General features: G+C 41.0%; 3 protein-coding genes across 4 annotated transcripts in view; all 3 read right to left on the bottom strand.

Moving 5' to 3' along the window:
• Positions 1–4,210, bottom strand: part of fgfrl1a (fibroblast growth factor receptor like 1a) — a 43,386-nt gene extending 39,176 nt beyond the window's left edge. The window contains exons 1-2 of the mRNA XM_053630438.1: positions 3,635–4,210; positions 3,100–3,190 (exon numbers count right to left, since the gene is read on the bottom strand). Of these exons, the coding sequence (XP_053486413.1) occupies positions 3,100–3,163 (64 nt within the window). The 5' untranslated portion in view covers positions 3,164–3,190; positions 3,635–4,210. The remainder of the gene's footprint in view (positions 1–3,099; positions 3,191–3,634) is intronic.
• A 1,227-nt stretch (positions 4,211–5,437) lies between these two features.
• Positions 5,438–10,287, bottom strand: rnf4 (ring finger protein 4). Of its 2 annotated transcripts, none has more exons than XM_053631589.1 (8): positions 10,188–10,287; positions 9,511–9,612; positions 9,171–9,318; positions 8,294–8,370; positions 8,130–8,142; positions 7,733–7,856; positions 7,476–7,527; positions 5,438–6,225 (listed from the first exon to the last, which is right to left on the bottom strand). In XM_053631589.1, the coding sequence occupies exons 2-8, from the start codon at positions 9,520–9,522 to the stop codon at positions 6,076–6,078; spliced, it is 576 nt and encodes a 191-aa protein (XP_053487564.1). In that variant the 5' UTR covers positions 9,523–9,612; positions 10,188–10,287; the 3' UTR covers positions 5,438–6,075. The 2 variants fall into 2 exon arrangements, with proteins under 2 accessions (XP_053487564.1, XP_053487565.1); XM_053631590.1 differs by having other exon boundaries at positions 9,195–9,318.
• A 1,259-nt stretch (positions 10,288–11,546) lies between these two features.
• On the bottom strand, positions 11,547–16,746 carry selenot2 (selenoprotein T, 2). The gene is made up of 6 exons (XM_053631476.1): positions 16,414–16,746; positions 15,425–15,535; positions 14,337–14,463; positions 13,968–14,055; positions 13,070–13,226; positions 11,547–12,421 (listed from the first exon to the last, which is right to left on the bottom strand). The coding sequence occupies exons 1-5, from the start codon at positions 16,632–16,634 to the stop codon at positions 13,105–13,107; spliced, it is 669 nt and encodes a 222-aa protein (XP_053487451.1). The 5' UTR covers positions 16,635–16,746; the 3' UTR covers positions 11,547–12,421; positions 13,070–13,104.
• Between the last annotated feature and the right edge of the window lie 203 nt (positions 16,747–16,949).

Below are 16,949 nucleotides of genomic sequence, written 5' to 3'. Positions count from 1 at the left end.
GGAAGAAAAAAAAAAGCGCAATCGTTAACAGTCGGCTTTCGAGATCACGCTGTTTTGACAAACTTAAGACCTTAAAGTAAAAGCTCTGGAGATAAATGAGGGCTGCCAACTGTGACACCATGTATCTTAAACACGCTTAAATGAACCCCCCGCCCCCCAACCCCCACCCCTGGCTTTTCACTAGTGATAAACAGCCAAAGAGGGGAGAGGAAGAGGGAGGGAAAGCGAGAGAGTTGGAAACATGGGGTGAACAAACGTCTAGCTCTCGGTCAAGCTTTCACCTTTTTACTCTATTTATTTATTCGTATTCATTCTTTGTAATTCTCGTTTTTTTCCCCCCCGTGGCGTTTAATCGTGTCTTACATGACTTTCATGAAAGTTCACTGATTGGATCGAGTGTTTTGCTAAGCCTGTGATTTGTACCTCCTTAAAACGTTCGCTTCAAGGGTGGTCGAGATCAGCGTAAACAAACCGAAACGGCGCCTTCGAACGCGCTCGGTATCTCTCTCTCTCCATTTCTCACCTCTGCTCTTTCTGTTGGGAAACTGGGCTGTAAACGATTCGCGGCGACACTCCGCGCGACACGGGCAAGCTCAGCTGGATTCAAATCCACAGGACACAAACAGTTCTAAACTTCTCTCGTCTTACAAACTTTGCTTTGAGATGACGCTCGCTTTATTGCTGTGTGAACAAATTGCTTAAACTCCACGTGGGACTTTTAAACAAGCTTCTGGTATGTTTGGCCAAAACGTGACTCAGTTGGGATTTGGATACACGCTGCGCGCACAAACTCACGCTAGCAGGAACAGCGAGTGGATGGAGTCAGGAGATGCTCGGGTCCGGAAGCGTTGCGTAAGCTGAAGTCTACGGGAGCCGAGAGCTAACGGAAAATGTTAGTCATCTGAAACGATGTGCATCAGTGTTCGTGTAGCGGCAACAACAAAAATAAATTAATAACGTAATAAAAACCTTGGCGACGATGCTCGACAGAACAAGTGTTCATGGTCACTAAGCAACCGAGTCACTACACTATCCAACTAGCTCTCTGTACCTTATTACATTGTGTTAGCAAACCAATTTTTAGCCTAGGGAATGAGATTCTGAATGAGACGAACTGGGCAGAACACTGGAGCTTCCACTTGCCTAGTGGGCTAGCAAAAAAAAAAAAAAAAAAGTATTTAATAATACAACATTTATTTGACCGCTCTTGTATTCTATTACGTTCTAAAGAATATGAATCGTGAAGAGATTTAGCTAGCCCACTAAAATGGTCGCCAATATTATATAAGAACACATGGTGAGCTAGTCGTGCGCATTAATTCAGATCTAGCTTGGGTAGCTCGGGATCTGAACTCGTGACCTTGCCGGATGATGTGTGTAGTCCAACAAGCGGTGAGATTCAGAACGAGGAGCTCACACTATAATTACACCGCTGAGGTGAAGCGATATTCAATAGAACGGCATGCCCAATCAAAACGTTTGTTTTGCTAGTCAATAAGAAGTAAAGCTTTTTTTACGATTTCTTGTTTCAATAAATAAATAAATAAATAAATAAATAAAAACAAGCAGCCCAGACGCTAAATCTGCTTATCCCGGGCGCCCGAGCTAGTGATGTGTCCATCTGTACGATATGAGAACCGTTCTACGGTATATAGGTCTAATATACCGGCTTTATTGGACCGTATCAATAAATAAATTGTTTGCTTAGGCGTCGTGACCCGATTTGGAAACGCCGCGTTCTGAAATCCGCCGTTTGACGATGTGAGAATTCGCGGGGAAAAATGACGAAACTGTGAAAAGTATCAAATCGCACCAGATTGCGGCGACGTCCGATTTCTAACATCTGATGACTGCTTGAAGTCATACACGATAAAGTCAGACTTTTGTCCGTTTGCTTCTTTTTCCCTTTCCCTTTTTCCCACGTGCCTACAGGTACATGCTCCGATACGATCCAGGCAACAAGTCGCTGCTGATTCGCGAGCCTATCTGTCCAAAACCTGTGGTAAACGAACATAACTGCTACATCTAATCGCATTGCTTGTGACATTTTTGTTTACTTTAGGAGACGCATCTCCGTGAAGACTGCGGCCCTGCGACCGTGAATGCCACATTGTTCTGAGACGCAGATCCGATCTGCTCGGATTCTTTTGCTCTCGCTCTCTTTCCGTCCTTTCCTCTGGCCTCCCCCTCCTTCCTCACTGTTGAGTCTGAGACGTATGCTAAGGGCAAAAAAAAAAAAAAAAAAAAAAAAGAGGGAGCGAGAGAGCGACTCGGCTGCTCACGCTTCACCTGCAGCCCTGACGGAGTGGAGTCACTGAGCTGTGCTATCTCCCCATCAGGAGCCTCGGCCTGCGTTCAGCCACCACTAAATGGAAACGATGGCTCGTTTCAAGGAAGGAGAGAAGAAGAAAAAAAAAGGGAGGAAGGCCGGAGACTGGCTAATGTGAGAGGATCGCATTCTGTGAAACAAAGCCAGTGAGGACCTTTGAAGGCCTCTCAGCTCCAAACCTGGTCTTGAACTCCAGAGACAAAGACGTTCAAGGAAGCCTGCATGGTTGAATTTCAACGTACCTCATGCAGGTAGAAGAGGGACAGGAAATAAATTCTCATTCCGCTCTACTTGACTATACAGCGCAGTTTATTTTAGACTACTGACTATATGACAGGAAGGGAGCGTAAATCTTGCGTAAAAAAGGAAGACGACGTTTTATTACTTTTACTCTCGGGATTAAAGAACGCTCGATTCGATCTAAACTTACCTTCTCACATTTACGTCGAGTATTTAGTGTTTAATACGATGATGATGATCAGAATATTTCTCCTTATCCAGGATTTTCCGTTCATCTTTACCTCGACAATACTTCAGAAACGCCCGACGGTCACATGTGACAATGTTCACACCGCGTTCTCTCAGAAACACGACCGGACCCACGTAACGCGTTAACATAAACTTGCTTTCGTATTCACGAATTCGAGAAAGTCCAAATCCTACTCCGTGTTAAGCGTTAAGCGTTTTTAAAACTCTCTGGACGTCGACTCCTAGACGTCCTTATTCTCGATGTGTCGATCTAGACCGTCTAGAAATGCTTTTTCACTCACCTCGAGCACAATTAGTCATGTAAATAACGTCGAGAAGAGCGAGAACGATCCACAGAAGCTCCATGATGTCTGTAGGAAAGGCTTCTTGAATCTGTCCGAGAGAAAGAGAGAGAGAGAGGGAAAAGAAAAAGAAAAGTATGAACATATTTTCAGTGAGTAAAGAAAATCTTCTTGTTAATGCAGGGCAAAGTTTTTTTTGTTTGTTTGTTTGTTTTTTTTAAAAAAAAAAGAAAAAAAGAGATAACTTGTAACAGATTTTTACTTTGGAGTTGAGTCAAGAAGCCCTTTAAAAACAAACAAAAAAAGAGCTATAATACTGTAACATTATTACATATTGTTATTATAATAAGTTTTCCACTGATTCTGGGATTAGACATGAGCAACACCAATGTGAAGACTAACCTCCAGTAGGTTTGTTTACTTTCGTCATGAAAAAAACTATTCAAAACTAATATTTCTAATGCAAAAAGAATGTTTTTTTTGTTTTTTTTTAAAAAGAAGAAAATAATATATATATATATATATAAAGACTTACCAAGTGTTGAGAGAATTTATTCAGAATTTATTCCTGATCAGCTCTCAGGCTCACATCTTTCCAGGCAAATGAAAGGTCCTGTTTATTCTGAAGTATCCAAAATCCAAGTCACAAAAACAATCCAAACTGCTTCTTTTTCTGCCTGAGCACCAACGGAATAAACACTTTTATCAATTTTTTTTCTTTTTTTTTTTTTGCAATTAAATGAACGTTATATGTAAATAAACCAGGCGCTGAGGGATATTTTTGGCTGTCAGTCAGTCTCGCGCGCACGGTAACCGGAGGCGACAAGCCTGCAGTTCGGTTCTGGAGATTTGACCAGAGATTTGTTCTACTTTCGCTCTGTCTGCTCCTGACAAACCTTTAGTTCTTTACTGAGATAACTCCCAACACTCCGACTAAACCAAACTCCAACTAAATAAACAATAAGACTTAGCACTGGACTCCTCTGACTAAACTTACACTTAACTGATTATTTAGCCCTGCAGCAGCACGAGCCGTACCTTCACACTGCATTGTACAGTCCGCGCGACGCCCCGCCCCGCGCCTAACTTTCAACCAATCAGAGAGCTGCGATTTATAAACACGTTATTTATAGACGATAGTAGAGTATGGCCGTGTCCCAAATCACTTCCTATTGGAAATATGATGCACTGACCTAGTCTAGAAGCCTGGATTTCACTTCATGTCACTCTTATATAAGCATACACACATATGCACTATTATTATTATTATTATTATTATTATTATTATATTATCACAACTCACTCATCGTTATCAAGGTTATATATATATATTTATTACTCTAATTATTTGTTTGTTTGATTGCTCGTATGAATTGAATGGATTTAATTACAACCTCAATCGTTCAAAACACCTCAGCTTATGTCCCTGCTGAAACAAACAAAACAATAGAAACCCTCATAGAACTTGTAATGGTTTAACTGGTTATAATGGGAATTGTAATGGAAACTGTAACGGTTCCTGTTTGTCTCTACTGGTCATTTGTTAAACTTCTATTGGTGGTATGTTATGTCTAGTGGATACCATTAAGGACCAATAATGATAATGGTTTGTAATGGTATTTGTAGTTGAAACCATTAGAAATTCTTTGACGGTTTCTGTTGTTTTGGGGGGAGAAGGTTCCCAGAAGAGGTATCCTTTTTATTACCGCCAATACATACCAATAATAGGAATTGATAATAGGACTGTAATATCTTGAGAGCAGAAGAATTAACAGAAACCCCAGATGGAGCTTGTTTTGTACGCGTGAGTCTAACACGCGATAGAATCTAACAGAGGAATACTCTCGATTTCCTTTCCCCACAACACACGCCGCCATCTTGTGGAACTTCCAAGCAGACACACGACTGAGTGCTGAAGGTGTAGGCAACAGTTTAAAAGGAAAAGTTCACCCTGAAACACTGTAAATGCGTTCCCATTGAAACCTTTGTGGTGTATTTAGCAATTCGGTTATTAATTTGTTGCTTAATGTTGCGTTTTAGTCATTCCCATGAGGAGTTAGCACTTGTGTTCTGTCACAGGAAGACGTCCCCACATATTACAGCATTTAATTTATTGAAGTTTAGTATTACAGGTGGGGGGTGGGGGGGAGGAAGGCACACTTTAAAATACTTCACAAGATTTACCCTTGTAAAGCGACTCCACCAGTGTTGACGGATATTGACGATAAACACACTTTCTGTACCGTAAATAAGGAAGACATGGCTAATCTGTTTTTTATAAACAACGCCCGGTCTTGATTTTGTTCTGATGTCAGTTCCATCTTATTTGACCCAAGGAAAGCATTCAAGGTAATCTTTTATTAGAAGAAGCTTACACATTCCTTACTTTTAACTTACTAGATCTTTGTACATGTCATACATACAAATATTTACAGTGAATGTATTCATGGAAGAACAGACCAACTGCACAATTCTTTCAACAGACTGCAATGATTAGCTAAAAGCAGATGGTAGATTCGGTCCGTCTGACGGTGAAACACAGGCATGGTGTGTCCTACATGGCATAATGACAGCGAGCTGGGTAGTAAGCAGCCGAGTGCATCATTTTTAAGCATTTATTTTTTGCTTCATCCTAAGAATATATATACACACACACACACAAAGATGTGCTCTGGCTACAGATTCCTGTGAAATACAGTAAAGGACATCACATGTCACACTAGGAACCAATATTTTAGTGCATGAACGTAACATTAAGAGCAACACTTTACAAAGAATTTAACTGCTTTCTCGTTCCGAGTCCTTGATCAGATTTTACCTTTGTGGATATTAACCCACTAATGCATGATACTAAAAAGCTCAGGTGATGTACAGTACAGTGCCAGCTTTTAGGAAGGAGTTTGGCAGAGACAGATAAACTGTACGAGTGCAGGTCTGGTTACACAGGACAGTGAAACCTCAATGTCCCCTTCCGTCTCAGATATAGATGGGGTGATACTGCTTATAAGTGAGTTTCTTCCTGCACGTGGGGCAGTTGTGAGCCCGGGCGAGGGAGTCGCGGATGCACTGGCTGCAGAACAGGTGGCCACACTTGGTGGAGACCATGAGCCGTCCGCTCTCAATGATCTGGAAAAGATTTATATACATATTAAAAAAATAATAAAATAAAAAGGTTTCAGGTGAGAAGCAGTTTTTGTACCACTGGTAGCTTTAGATTCATCCATTAGGCCTCCTTGATCAGTCTTAATGTATGTAGATGTTTGCGCAAGCCACACTGAACTAAACTTTTCCACTGTATTTACAAATGTTTCGGGGAAAGTGCGCTCCTGACACAGCTCATTTGCATGTAGCGACACCCACTAAACTCTATAAAAGTACAAGTGAGCGCTAGTAGGAGCAAGAAATGAACAATCAAGGTGAAGACTGAAAGGCAGAAGTGGAAGATATTTTGACTCACTTCTATGCCAATAAAAATATTTAATATACAAGATGAATAATAATAAGTCAAGAGCTAAATCTTCCATCAGCTCAAGCATTTGTTAAGGGCTTTCGGCTATGCAAAGACGGACCAATCGGTCATTTGCTCGTACGGCACCATTTCCTTAAGTCGTAATTGAATGATTTATTTTTATTTCCCTTGATCGATGGGTTTGTGTTGGCTCACTTTATTTTTCATATTTAATTAATGCAAGTAAAAGAAAAACGAATGGTTCAAACTTACGCCACAAAAAAAAAAATAAATAAATTAAAAAAAAAAAAAAAAAAAAACTTGTGCTCTTGATGGTACCCTAGTCCATGACCTAGTGAACTAGCATGAGGATGTGTTTTTGATAGACGCAAGGCTCTTGATGGAGGGATCTGCTACATGCTGTTAACCTAATAAAAAAATAAGCTATTTAAACTCGACAGTACAGTGCCCTCTGCTAATATTGGCACCCTTGGTAAATATGAGCAAAGAAGGCTGTGAAAAATTGTCTGTTAAACATTTTGATCTTTGTTCATTTTTAAAATTCCACAAAAACACTATGCTCTCAAACTATCCCCCCACCCCCCCCCCCAAAAGCCAAGCCTCGAATCTGAGACCTACTATTATTAAAATAACCTAAAGTATTTAAAGTATGCTATTTTAATCCAGTAGCATGAGGATTAGGAAACGGTTGGATACTTGTATTTACAATAATCATGTACTTGAAAAAAAAATTAAATAAAATGTTTCCATTGCTATTTTATTTTCCCTTTATTTACGCCTATAGAAAATACTACCTCAAGCAACATTTAATTATGCCATTAAAAAAAAAAAATTTTTTTAAAAACCCATAAGAGACAGCTGAATGGAAAAACCCTGGTGTGGTTCACTTGACTTTGGTCATTTTTACCTCTGCATAAGCATCCATGCACACAGGGCAGCTAACCGCTCCAGGTGTAGACCTGTACAAGGGCACACAAAACCATGCTTTTTATCCTTTACGTTTTTTCAAATTGACCGTTTCCTCCAAGGCGAATGAAGGTGAAGCCAAAAAGACAGAGGCTCTAATCATTTCAAAGAAAAGACGAAAAGTAGAACACAAGCACCAGAGGTTTAAAGAAAAAAAAAACAAACACATTTTTAAAGTCCTGACGTGGCGAGGTTTACCTGGCTCTTGCGCTCGCGTGTAGCGACGACAGGAGAGCCGGACTGAGACTTTGACTCGGCTCTTCCTCGTCATCGCTGCTCAGCACGTAACTCTCCGGGCCCTGCGTACGTCTGCTCTGCGCACCTTCCAAAGCAACAACACCGTGTGACTAATTCTCATCACCACATGACTGAATGACATGACAAGACAAAAAGCAGTATATATACACACACACACACACACACACACACACACACACACACACACCAAGATAAAAACCCAATCGAATGTTGCATAAAACAAGTCCGTCAATCTGAATACTGCGTTTCATCTACTCATTTATCTGGGCAAGATGTCTGAATAGCAGTTTTTAGAAAGATATAAAATAATAATAATAAAAACAAGGAGATTAATTACCATCATCCACAAGCTGGGTTTCACACGGTGATCAGAATGATTAAACAGGAGAAGGAGGGAACAAGCATTCAATTAAAAAAAAAAAAAGAAGAAAAAAATTCATTTTAATAGAAAACACAAAATAAAATCATGAATCTTTTCTTGTTAAAGAGCAAACAACTCACCACAACCGAGTCATTATTCGTGAGATCAACCACAGCCGGCTCGGACCCTTCACAGGTTAAGTCTACTACCTCTTCACCTAGGAAAAGAAAAGGTAGAAGGGGTCGTAAGAGTTGACCCAATACCCAACACACACTGAGCTGCACATTTTTATTGGGTTAATAGGTAATGATCTGGAATAAAGGCAGCATCCAGACATGAAAACCTAATAAAAACAAGTGTAGCCCTCCCTGTTACCAATTTGCATGCCAGAAATACTCTGAAGATACAGTTCAGACATGATGAAAGCTACTGAAGTAGTAAGTATGCAAAGAACATCTACACATTCCAGACATTTGACCTTTGTGACCTTGACACTAATCGGTTAATCTGCTGGTAAATGTAAATAATTATACAGGCTTTTAAACTCTGCTCATGTTGAATGCCTACCATACAAGGCCCTGCGTTTTAACAGTGCATCATCATCATGACATTTCAGAGCATTCCACACAATGCCATTTGAATACAAACACCTTTAACCCCGCTGGTTCACACACTCATCCAGTCCATCACGTAGCAGCAGCTTTTCACTTTTTAAATAAATAAAATCCACTAGCTACTTCACAATCCTGCTTGAAGTACCATGACTTCAAGCGAACAAGTTTACACCTGACTTTTCAGGGATGCTTTACAACGGGAGTACATAGCCATGTCACAGGAAGTTGAGTCATCAGTGTCCCAGTGTGCAGTGAGCCAGGGTCCTTACCAGTGCCCAAACTCGTGTACACGATATACTGGTTCTCGGCCTAGGGAGCTAGGGAAACTGGTTGAGACACACCACAGGTCTTTGGATTGTACACTTACTGTAGGTGGTACCAACAAACCAGCACATTATCACACCTGTAGAAACTTCTGTAAACTCACTGCTTAACCTGTCGCTTTCTAGAACATCGATGGTCTCCATCGAGGCCTGAGACATTTGTGTCCTGCTTCTTTTGCTGTTGCGTCGTGAACACGAAGTGGAAGTCGTCCGTCTTTTCCTCTGAGTCTACAACAGAACGTTTAAAAAATAAATAAAAGCAGCGTTTGAGTTGGGTTAGCAGATAAGACAGGTGAGACAACACAGGTAAGCAAAGGGAGACCCCAGCCCACGTGCACGGTTTAAATGTAATCAGTGCAAGTCACGTGGATGGATGCCTTCAGATCACGTGGGTAACAAAAGGGCAAAGCCGTCACTCACCGCGCTGCTCATTATTGATTTGACAAGAAGGTCTTAGCACGTTGAGGGGAAATGAATGTTCATTGACGCTATCAAAGACGGCCAAAGTTTCCAATACACCAACTGGAAGAAAAACAAGTGGCACTGAGATTTACACTATACAAGCGAGTCGTGTTTATTAGCTATTAAAAGCATCTCATTGACATAAGCCATGATATTTCAAGCCGTGCTGGTGTACACCTGGATTATAGGTGTACTGTAAACCCCTGGTTTAGCACGACACACCGAGCTTCATATTAGATTATATAAAAGTTAGCTACATGTTAGCAGGGTAGCTGAATATGCGCCGAGAATACACCCAGGATGCTAGCGGTGTCAACTGAGCTAACCTCGTTTCTTTTTTCAATTATATAACCTCCGACATTAAACTGAATATAAAACAACGCTGTAGAGCTGACTTCCTGTTAAACAGTGAACAATAATAGATTTCCGGCTAAGCTAAACTAAGCTAAGCTAAGATGTTAGCCTGCACAGCTTTGTGTTGCTTCCTCGTTTGTTTTGTTGTTTGTTTGGTTTGTTTTTTTTTTAATCCGCAAAATTAACCCTCCATTTTGTTTTAAACATCCTTGGTCAAATATGAAGTAAAAGAAGACTATGGATAAAATGACAAGAAATATCAAGTTCTCTCTTCAACATACTGTAAAAATCATCGACAAGCCAAGCTAGCTTCTGTTTCAAAAATCAACGTAGGTGTAGAGTTACAAACGCAGCCTATGCACCTTCCCTATGCACTATTTAGGGTGTAATACAATAGGTTCCGAACCGTGTATAGTGCACTGCGTGACCAATGTATCGGCCGTTTAGGATGCAGCCATATATATGACGAAGAAGTCGTACAGTGCACACTGACATCTATCGGTGTGGAGGATTTACACTGGGTTATTTCCTGTGGGTTTGTTACTAAAGCCGCGGTTTGAAAAATAAAAATGAGATTTAGAAAATAAAGTTGTAATATTTCATATAATATATAGAGGTAAATAGGCATATTATCTGATATTACGAGAAAAATGTCCAATATTTCTAGAATAAAGTCATAATATATGGAGGAAAAGAGGGATATCTGATTTTATGAGGAAAAAAATTGCAATATTTTGAGAAAAATGTTAATATATCAAGAAAAGTGTCACAATATTTTGAGAAAAAAGGTACAATATCTGATATTATGAGGGAGGGGGGGAGTTTATTATAGGAGTTAACTAAACACATTGTGCAGTTTGCAATGAAAAAAACCTCCTGAAATTAAACAAGCTCATGTTTGTGACCTCACAAAACAGAAACAACAGCTTCGATTCTATTACAGACCAATTTGCGAGTAATCTGAGAAGGGATGTAGTACCCAGTGAGTTTTGCAGCAGAAGCTGTGTGCTTATCAGACTAGCTAAAGCAATCAGTGTTAATATGGCAAGAGACCCGGATACCGAACTCCCACGTGTGCTTTATAACACATTCAAGGGTAATATTACGCTGCTCAGAATCAAGCTGTGAGAATTATGGGGTTCTTATTATTAAAAAGCATTATACAGGGTGTCTCCATATGTAGGGGACCATGTCTGCCAGCACCACGTCACTCATGGATGTCCACTTCTAGTTTAGATCGCAACACTTCCAGTCTTTCTGAATTTGTTAATAAGTTCGGCAGCAGTGTCGTGTGTGTGTGTGTGTGTGTGTGTGTGTGTGTGTGTGTGAGAGAAGTGTTCGCCACGTTTCCTGTTAAAGTCCATCGCAACCTTGGGACGGCTTCCAGATCCAGCCATGGGAACGATTTCAATAAAGGTGTACTTACAAGGCTATCTGAAAAAAATATATATACACACACTACCAGTCAAAAGTTTGTGGACACTCGACTGAAATGTTTCTCGTGATATTAAAAACCTTTTGATGACATGAATAACATTTTATTTCCAAAAAAAATATATTGTTTGAAACAGACGACTCGGAGCAAAGTATTCCGAAAAGCAGACGCTGTACTGTATTCATTAAAATCAATGCACAAGCGGTCGATTTTTATCATTCTTTATTCTTCTGAAACGACGGTAAAATTTCCATTCTTCTCGAGCTAAAGTCCATCAAAATGTCCCCTAGGTTACAATTTCATGAATAAGATAGATTAAAAGAGAAGAGGTTTCTCATTAGCTCACCTATTAGGAGTGAAACGGAGAGATTGTGGAAATCAAAAGTACCATTTCTATCTAACCTGTGATGTGCAACTGTTCTGATTAAGACGGTGGTTCACTCTGAAGACCTTTCTAAACAGGCAGCTCGACATTGCTACAAAAAGCCTGAAGAATTAAGAGGAAGGATGAACCCGCAGACCCCGATAGATAACGTGTTCCCCCCTAAAACCACGTCCTCATCAGCTCTGCCAAAGGGACGTGGAATTACACCTCCTGATGAATCTAACCGAAGTGGAGCGTTAAGTAAACGAATTGCACATCAGCACGAACATTTCCTTTACCCGGAAAAATCAGTTTTACATAGATATGTGAAACAACCTGTGTACATAATTACAGTTTTACAGCAGCGCCGCACAGCAAACTTATCCAACATCATCCAAACATGTGCGGCATTTCATGACACTTTCCTGACCCCAACGTGATTTGGTCATATTTGCTCATATATCTCTAAATTTCAGCATCGGTAAAATAAAAGTTTAGTGCGTCGGGTTCATGAAGGACTTTCACACTACGGATGCAGATATAGCACGCTGCCCGGTAGAGATGGAAGCGAGTCTGGAGGAGTGTGTCGCTGGCTAGAGGAAGTGTGTGTGGTGGCAGGAACATCCAGTCTGCACCCACAGCAAGCTGTTTGCAGTACAGGCCTTCATTAAGCCACAGTCCACGGTCCCTCTGTCCAGAAAAACAGCTCCAGAGACCTGCACGTGGAAGAAAAGACATAAGAATTAAGGCTTGTGTCACTTCTATAGTGACGTTTACATCCACGTGGTGTTTTTTTTTTTTTTTAAATTAAGTGCTTGTTGAAGGTGGTGATGTTGGGGTGCTGATAGAAACGATAACCTAAGAGGTTATGTAAACAGATTGTTAAAAATAAATCCTTTTTTTTTTAAATCAATATCAATGTGTTTCAGTCCGTCTCATCTTCACGGTCATGTTCCTGTTCATTATCAGGATATTATAGACTGAGGTCGTCCACAACTGGACCACTGTTTGGAATTTGGAAGTATGTCACCCGATCCTCAAAAACCTTCTCTCTCTCTCTCTCCCTCTCTCTCTCTCACACACACACACACACACACACACACACACACACACACACACACACACACACACACACACACAGTTTGACATGGAAGAGAGATAATTCGGCTCTGATCCGCCCTCTAGAGGATACAGGTGTAATGCACCCGATCCCGGTCCAACATGTAAACAGTGCGAGCGCACACGTCGTTACGCGTCATACGTAACGTCAGCCTTATTGAGTCGATCGTGATATCAGGAAAAACATCTTCAGCGTGTGCTGATAAACAGGAAGCAGGCCTCGGTCGAATGCCTTTAACACTTGCCTCTCTCTCTGTCTCTCTCAGCTTGAACAGCAGTGCTACGCCGAGGCGAATTTGAGGTTGTCGACCCGATTCATCTTGAGGTGGTTGTCCAGGATCTGGAAGAGCTCCTGGATGTTCGGTACATACCCTGACTGCAGCTTTGACCAAATGGGAACGTCTACAAACAGGACAGAGTGTGGGGTGTTGGTTAGTCCTCTAGAACAGCAGGTCTGAAAGTAGCGTCGGCTGCGGGTGTTCGATCTTATATTAACGCGTTACCGAGATATTTATTTAATAGTTCTGGCTTCTCAGTAACATGAGCTGCATTTTTACATCTTATTAACTTCAAGAAATAAAAGATACAAAAAAAAAGACTATTTATAGCAGCTAAAACAATAGAGATAACGGAAACCTTCCATAAAATTAAACGTAAATCCAAACTGATTTAAAAAAAATTTCGAAGTATATGAAGTGATGTTCGTTATTTAATTATTATCTTTTTTTTTTTAAAAAGAGGAATTGCTAACAGCAGCTGTAGTGTAAGGGCGATACAACACTTCAGGACGTTGTGTTATTGGAAAATAATCAACTTTAGGATGGTAAAAGCGTTGTGTCAGGTCCCATGGTTGATGCTTTTCCTGTAACAGCGCGCCATGTCGTGCTTGATTCGTTACGGAAATAAGGCAAAGACGTCATTAGGATGCAAGAAGTCGAATGTTTACGTCGCTATAAACTGCAGGTGTCCTAAATATAACTGTAAATAACAATTATATTGTTTTAAACACAAGCTTAATCTTTCCATCCAGTAACGTACATAAAGAATGATTGGAGTAATGTTCAGAACTGTAGTATAAATAATAATAATAATAATAATACCCTTTCAGAAACATGAAAAGTTAATAAAAATAAATAAAAATACCATTTAACGTTATTTCAAATGCTCCTGTAGACAGGAACTGGGTCTCCAACATGTTACTGAGGAAAAACACCATGAGACATGAGAATATCTGAAAGAGAAAGAAAAATGACACGAGCGTAAGACGTAAGCATGTCTTCAAACACAACAGTCCGACACGTTTACCGAGGACGTGTCCGACACGTTTTCATAACAATAACGTGAACTACTACACGTACAGGCGTTATAATAACATGTATATGATCTCTCGGCTTGCACACGTGTGCCGTTCTTAGCCTCGACGTTCTTCACGTTTATCAGAACAGGCTTTACAGAAAGACATAAAAACAAACACGACGATCGTTCCGTATCTTGGAACGAGGCGTCTCTTACCTTATTTTCTTGACCCCAGGACCAAACTCTTGGCGTGTCCGTTCCAAGCATTTGGAAAGGATTCTGTCCCGTGACGATCAGGGCAATGGCGAGCAGTTTAAAGTAGGAGATGAAATTTGCAATGTATCTATGGGAAATCAAAGGCAGAGGAGCGACGTGTAAAACATGTACACGGTGCGTACGTGTACTGCGAGATCAAGGACAAATCCACCACGTTCTGACTAGTACAAATAATGTGAGAAATTAGGTTGGAATTATAAAATATAACAGTTTTAAACTACTGCCTGAGAGCAAGTGTATAATGTAGCTGGAGAAAAACAACACCACCACCACCACCACCAGTTTGGAAACCTTCTGTTCGGTCCAGAACGTGTTTGTATTTGGATTGGCCTCTTGTATTTTTACAGCATTTAAAAAACACAAGCCCAACATCCTCTTAAATCATTATGAGGGGAAGTCTGTTGCATGTTTATAGAGCTGTAACCTGAACATTCAGGTGCGAGGTGGGGCACGCTGGATTTGTGGTTAGAACATTTGCTTCGCGCCTCTAGGGTTGGGGATTTGAATCCCGTCTCCACCCTGTGTGCACGGAGTTCGCGTGTTCTATGCGTCCCTTGCTTCGGGGGTTTCCCTCTGGGCACTCCGGTTTCCTCTCCCAGTCTAAAGACGTGTGTTGTGGGCTGATTTCCATTTCTAAATTGTCCGTGGTGTGCGAGTGTGCTTACTTAATGCATTTAAAATGGTATATATATTTTTTTTCAAGATTAGGTCTCTAAAGATTAAGTGGGTTGGACATTTGATTGATTCCCGCCCATGTTCATGAAGCCCCACCCCCAGGATCTCAGGTGTCCTGCATAGTGTCTATAAAATGGCTGACTGACAGGAGGCGCATCTAAACACAAACAAGCATTCCGGACCGGAGTACCGTTTTCCAAACGGGTTTTCTCCGTGACTTAATAAACTTTTGCTCAGGCCACGGTTTAACCCACGTTCCACATCTCTTCCGGGTTATTTTGTTATTTACAAGTAAGGAATAAAATAAATTCGACTTTTATGCAACAGAGTGCACTTTGGGAGAGGGAACTGACTTGTTGAGGAGTTTGGGAGGGTAATTTCCTCCCTCGATTCGGATGTCCGGGTACAGCTGGCTGATAGACCGGGAGTACTCCTGGAACACCTTACTGTACCCTCAGGAAATACTGAAAACAAACAAACAAACAAACACCAAGATGTCAACATTATGTCATTACAAAGCACATTTACAACATTACATTCACTATCTTTTGCGTGTTCTTTTTTTTTTTTTTTTTTGTAAGCCTGACCTACTAATTTATCATTACCCCTGCTACCCCTATCACTACCCCAAAGTATACTTCCGGGTTTTATAACGCTTACGCATAGCGTTTCAAAATATACTCCGACGCATGCGCATTACGACAACTTGCACTACCCCTCCTGGCCTACAAGAGTCAGTATAGAGCGGTAAAGCAGGTCTTCTGGTGTGAAGGACAACAACGAAGAAGAATCACAACAACATGAGAACAATGGAGGAGAAGGACATGCTACTTCACTTGTTACTAGAGGAAGAAGAAATGAAAATAACAAAGAAAGAGAAAGATAAGATGGTCTGTGCGACCACTCAACCAGAAAAGAAAGTTTCCGTCTCGTCCGTTTTTTTTTCTTCGACTACCTTGAGAATCAACGGCCCTGGGTCACTGTTGCCACCTTGTGGAACGACTAAGTAGTGCAAAAGAATTTTATGCGCATGCGCGACCTGCAGTTACTCCGCTGATGACGACATCTGCGTCCCGCGTACTGTACGCTCTTCCTAGCGTACACGTAAGAGCGTGCGTAATGGCTCCCTTCCTACTTCCTGTAACAGGAAGAAAACAATGGCGTCTATACGCTACGGAGTGTCATAGATTACACGGAGAGCCATTGGGGACACAACGTCCATTTCTACTGGCAATGTTAATTAGCTTTTGACACCCTGAGTTTCTATTTAAAATATTTAACTATTCAGTACATTAAAGGCAGACCGACAAACAGAAAACTGAGGATAGTAGAATGCTCTCACCAGTACTGGAACTTCAGCACCGGTCCTGTGTAGAATTTGGGTTTGTTCTGCCTGGGTGAGCTGCTCTCCGGCTCCGGGAAGCCGTTGGAGGCCATGCTGCTCTTCGCGGCCTGCTGCTCCAGCTGCTCCGTCGCAGTCCGGCCAAGATAAATATCTCTCACCGTCACGGCCGTAAACAGCAACAGAGCCGTTAATATACCCGTGTGGCTATATTCGGCCATCTCTGTGTGGAAACCGCGACAGGACCTGCATACAATGCAACGCCCCGGTCCCTCACTAACAGGAGCGACAGGTTCACTGCAGGCTCTGGGCCGTCTCTTACAGGGTTGCCAAATATGCGGAACAAAAATCCCCAAAGTTAGTGTTTTTTTCACCCCAGTTGTTTAAAAAGTACAAATTAACATAATACAAGTACGGAATAAACTATTGTATATTAAAACTATAAAAAATTTACACTACCGGTCAAAAGTTTAGACACACTCATTCTTTATTTATTTGCTCCTCCACATTTTATAATAATAATAATAAAGTCATCG

The sequence above is a fragment of the Ictalurus furcatus genome, chromosome 8 (genome assembly GCF_023375685.1).
Source record: "Ictalurus furcatus strain D&B chromosome 8, Billie_1.0, whole genome shotgun sequence".
Lineage (NCBI taxonomy): Eukaryota > Metazoa > Chordata > Actinopteri > Siluriformes > Ictaluridae > Ictalurus > Ictalurus furcatus.
The sequence above is the reverse complement of the archived record's forward strand: the minus strand, read 5'-3'. Positions and strand labels throughout refer to the sequence as shown.

What these genes read in the sequence shown, in the direction of transcription:
- rnf4 (XM_053631589.1), bottom strand. An exon ending in CACGCGAGCGCAAGAGCCAG is followed by an intron (nt 7,528 to 7,732) that starts GTAAACCTCGCC and finishes GCCCTTGTACAG; the next exon opens with GTCTACACCTGGAGCGGTTA. An exon ending in GCATGGATGCTTATGCAGAG is followed by an intron (nt 6,226 to 7,475) that starts GTAAAAATGACC and finishes AATCTTTTCCAG; the next exon opens with ATCATTGAGAGCGGACGGCT.